Genomic DNA, 4,759 nt, shown 5'->3' with positions numbered 1-4,759 from the left:
TGCGCGTTGTTATGGGCAATTTGGAACTGCAGAAATGATTTGGCTTTTAACAGAACAACAACTATTCATTTTTTGCAGGTTTTATTCCGGGCTACTACGTTGATCCGTATGTGGTCCTTACTCACTTCGACAGAGGCCAGGGAGCGTTTGGTTACTGGATCTATCCGGTGGGAGATGGTAGCACGGGATATCTTCAACCGGTTCGGATGGCGGTCATGTAATAGGATAGGCGATTAGTTTACCTATTTTTTGTTTTGTGGCTTTTGGGCCTTTTGTTCTTTGCATTGTGGCTCTGTGTGAGCTTGCCGTTTTTTATTTTGTTTCAAGACATTAAGACCTTGTTGAACCTCTTTTATCTATAAATGTGGCCGTATGCATCGTTCTGATGCAGAGGCCAGGGAGTCCCCCTTTTCGAAAAAAAACATCGATAGGACATACGGCTCACAAATGTAAATATATCCATACATATATTATATGCCCGCAAGCAACATTCTATCATAGGTAGTAATGGTCTCCACACATATATATCATATGCCCACGGGCAATATTCTATCACAAGTAGTAATGGTCATAAACTAAAATCTGGATCAGACCAATGTTTCATACGGTACCTGCCAGATGACAGTCATTTAACAATATACTGTATATAGTAGTGGCCTCTAAAAGGGCGAGCAGACTCCATGTCAGTTTCAGTTCTCATGCTGCCTTTGACCCTTCATTCTCGGATGTGGGAGCGTTGTTCTCAGCCATGCTCATCTCTTGCAGCGGCGGTGGGTTGACAACGGTCATTGGAACAACACTGTTTTCTGCAAGTCGGCCTTTCCTTTCACGATGCTCCTGACAGTTCGCGCAGTAGTGGAAGCAGCAGTGAACTATGCAAGGATCGCATGGAGATTTCTGGTGGAAGCAGAACAATATGTGGTGGTTAGCAAAAGGCCCGTGATACTGATGCACGAAAGTAGAAACCCAGTCCACTTATCAAATGCTAGACTTGACAACTAGTTAGAATTAGTGACCACAAAAAGATACTATACGTGAAAAGGTGGCCAAGCAAGAATTGATAAAATGATAAACATGATCTGATAATTCAATGATATAACCAGCTACCGCCAGTGGACAATGCAAAGCAAGAATTTCTTGACAGTGACAGAAGTTCGCTGGATGACAGAACTCTCTGATCCAAACTACAAAACCTTACTCTAGTGAGGGCCAAACCAGATAACTTCAACCATGCAAAGCTAAGAGTTTGCTTCTGGATGCCTGAATACTTGATACAACTATCTCAGATGGAGAATGCAATTGTGTAGTTCTTACAGTAGAAACAAATACAACTGTTTGTAGATTGTTATTCTGAATGCGATTAATCATGACATATACAAAGAAAACAGTGGACGAGAGAAAGAAGTACCTCGAGATGATACTTCTTCTGAAGGTTTTCACGAACAATACTAGTATAAATAGAGCATATCCACCAACAGCAGACCAGGCCTTCACCAATCAGGATCGATGCGTCTGGGTCAACACCATGGAATATAGCCGTAAGGATTGCCAATGCAATGCCACCTTCAACACAGACAGCATGGCAAGTGCAGGGTCTTGTCCATGGGATATCTTCTCTAAGGGCCTGAACATTTCGTCCAAACAACAAACAGGGGCAGAATAGTCCAGTCCAGCCTAACAAATTAAGAAGATCAGGCACATAAGAGGTTCAGAAGTATCTCGGAATATAGCAGTAATACATATGAAAACTGTGCGGACTGAAGCATAAAGGTGCAGACATCACAAACCCTATGATGACACAATTTGAAATGAACATAAAAAGGCCCCATGAAAGTCAGTAATAGACTAAGAGCCATTATTGACTAGTAGACACTTCCGCAAACTTCATGGTGATCCTTTCTGTGCTTAGATTAATATCAGCAACTCGACTCTTCAGTAAACCGGGAGATGTTCCCTCTTCTGATTAGAGATTCAGCTAATCCATGTTCAAGTTCAGAAGAACAGCATAAGGAACAAAGGAGCATATTACAAGATCCATCACTATAAGAAAAAAAAATCCAACCTATGAAAGTCAAGAAAGAAAAAGGAATTAGCCATTAGCTGCAGAGTAATGCTATTCATTTAAGCTTTCGGGTTTCGGCCATGTATGCCGCAGTCATTTATGTGCTCAACAGTTTATCACAATTAACACTTATACAGGGAAAGTGTACCTGTAGAAGAATTTTCAAACAGATCAAGAAGAAAGACGTCTCTGGGTCGAAAGCATCGTAATAGAAGTAAACGTTGCAACTACTTTTTGCTTCTTTGAAACAATTTGGAATCCAACCGGAACAATGATTAATTCTTTTCAATATGAGCACATTATCACAGCGTGTTGATTTTGCAGAGAGCCCAGAAGAGCTAAAATCATAACTGGCAGTAAGATGGAGAAGTGTGTACATCTTGAAGAACTTCCCAAGTTATGACTACCACTCACATCTTATATTATGGGACCGAGGGAGTACTCTATTTCTTTCAGGCAGTGACCAGTGCCTCATCCTTCCCACATGAGCACATCATCACAGGGCTAATTTTGCAAAGATAATAAAAGACCGAAACATAACAGTACTACAAATTTGTGAACCATAAAGGCTTGCAATATGATAAAAAAAAAGTATGTGAACAATAAATAGTTCAAAATAAAATGTATAAAGATATGGGTTTTCATATACATCTGCTAAAAATGTGGGAAAAGGATGACCCAGGGAAGTATAAAACAAAATTAACAAGTACTCAATTTGGACTTCTAGGTAAAAATAGCTCCTAAATGGAGGTCAGATACGCATCAGATTGGTCCACATTACAAATTTGAGTTACATGTGTAGTATAAGGCATATATCAGCATCGGACTGGCACCAGTTTACAACTGAGTTTATATGTGCAGTGTAAAATATAAATCATGCCTTTCTCATAGACATTAGAAAAAGACTGTATGTTTAGTCTACCATGGTTTGTTCATTGATTAAGTTCACCGTGTTAATGGAAAAATGATAGAGAGGAAGGAGATTAAGATTTGCAGGGCATCTTTGTTTGAAAACTGTCTCAACTGGTAACAGGTAAAAAGGAGGTAACACAAAATTTCTGGCTGGCAACCGCTCACTGAACTAATGCGGAAATATTTCACATTGATATATAAGTATCAATACTGTTGTAATTTGCAATTCAAATTTCGAAAGAAACATCTTTCATGCTTAAAAACAGTCTCTAACAAACACATGCAAAAAATGGGAAACAATATAAGCCTAAATGAAAAAAACGAGGATGAGAGGTGTATGGGCCATCCTTGTCCAGCACACATGTTGTTCCTCTTTTCTTACTAGAGATTCACTTGATGTACCTGCAAGGGATTTTACAATAAAAACCTGCGTGTGCTTCATACGCAGGACCGCTAAAGGATTTAAAACTGAAACACCTAGCCTCTATAGTAACACGTCAGTAACACTTCAATGCCATGGAAACAAACATCTAGTTGCTGAGATGTGCAATGTGTGTGATAGCCACGAACCCTGAGCTGAACCACAGCAACACAATCCCATCCTGTGCAGATCAGCATGATAGTTCCTGCCAACTCTGGCATCTCCAGGGGTATCAGGCTATCAGCATATCAAAACTACCACGAATTTTGAATGCGATCCGTCTAGGGTAGGAAGTAGCAGAACTAGATCGGCTAGGCAGTTGAAGGGGCAGATCAAATGCAAGGGCGAGAAGGAAATTCCACGTCACTTACAGCTCTCGGGGTCTTCAGCGCAACCGAAGATGCCGGTGGTCCACGGCTCGTCGGCCGGCGCCTGGTGGCCCTCAGGCAGCACCTGCCCACACTGGATGCACATCATCCGCTCCAGCTATATAGTCACACCGCCCAAAATCAGATCGAACAAACAATCGCAGCAGCAGCAACTGGAAGAAACGAGGATCGCGCGAGGAATGGCGAGACCGACCTGCGGGACGGCGACGGGCAGGTTGAGCTCGCCAGGGCGGATGTCCTCCACGCCGGGGCCGGAGGCGGAAGCGTCCTGGTCCTTGGTCAGCTTCACGTACTGCGACGGGTGGCTGCGTCGCGCCTCCGCCATTGCCGTCCTCTCCTCGCTTCGGCCCCGAGGGTTTTTGGGCTGCCGACGAAGGGGAGGGCTACGCGGTGGGGAGTGGGGGCGGGTGCGAGTGGTGGAGTGAGATCTGGCTCCTGACGCGTCCGACGGTCCACGGTCTGGTCAGGTCAGGTCAATGACGGTTCAGCCGGGGGTCATCACGCAAAGGTCAGGCCACCGTAGGTACGTCCGTTACGTCCGAATTTCGTCCGTTTAGAATGGCAATTGGGATGAAAACAAACATGCGTGTCCGGCTTTTGTTGGAGGCATCCAACGCGGCGGAGCGACCCAAAACGTCCGCTGCATCCGCCCCTGCATCTTGTCGCCGTGCCGCCGCGCTCGCCATGGCCGCTCGCGCTCGCTCGCCGGGGCCGCCCATCCGTGCCCTACTCCGGTCCTGCCGCTGCGCCCGCGTGGCTGCAGCCGCGCCGGCCACCAACTCGCCCCGTCGCGCCCGCGACCCGGTGCTGCAGCTGGCGGGCGCCTTCGAGCTCCCCGCCGCCCACCACCTCGCCCCGTCGCGCCTGCGGCCCGGTGCTGCAGCTGGCGCTCGCCTTCGAGCTCCCGCGCTTGGAACACTAGCGTGCAGGACCGGCACTAGGTAGCGGCGGCCACAGAGCCGGTGCCCGGCGCGA

The 4,759-nt window shown here is 46.0% G+C and overlaps 1 protein-coding gene across 1 annotated transcript; it reads right to left on the bottom strand.

The window, feature by feature from the left end:
• Window positions 1-435: 435 nt before the first annotated feature.
• Window positions 436-4,201, bottom strand: LOC119306327 (cell number regulator 6-like). Its single transcript, XM_037582578.1, has 4 exons — window positions 3,978-4,201; window positions 3,767-3,881; window positions 1,409-1,674; window positions 436-897 (listed from the first exon to the last, which is right to left on the bottom strand). Exons 1-4 carry the CDS (start codon window positions 4,107-4,109, stop codon window positions 697-699), a joined length of 714 nt encoding a protein of 237 aa, XP_037438475.1. The 5' UTR covers window positions 4,110-4,201; the 3' UTR covers window positions 436-696.
• Window positions 4,202-4,759: the final 558 nt, after the last annotated feature.

Source organism: Triticum dicoccoides, chromosome 1B (assembly GCF_002162155.2).
Source record: "Triticum dicoccoides isolate Atlit2015 ecotype Zavitan chromosome 1B, WEW_v2.0, whole genome shotgun sequence".
NCBI classification, from domain to species: domain Eukaryota; kingdom Viridiplantae; phylum Streptophyta; class Magnoliopsida; order Poales; family Poaceae; genus Triticum; species Triticum dicoccoides.
The sequence above is the reverse complement of the archived record's forward strand: the minus strand, read 5'-3'. Positions and strand labels throughout refer to the sequence as shown.

Bases quoted from the DNA above. Each gene is read 5' to 3' on its own strand.
- LOC119306327 (XM_037582578.1), bottom strand. From the start codon at position 4,109: ATGGCGGAGGCGCGACGCAGCCACCCGTCGCAGTACGTGAAGCTGACC. The intron at 3,882-3,977 runs GTCGGTCTCGCC...GTGACTATATAG, and splicing joins TGCCCGTCGCCGTCCCGCAG to CTGGAGCGGATGATGTGCAT. The intron at 898-1,408 runs GTACTTCTTTCT...TGCTTCCACCAG, and splicing joins AGAAGAAGTATCATCTCGAG to AAATCTCCATGCGATCCTTG.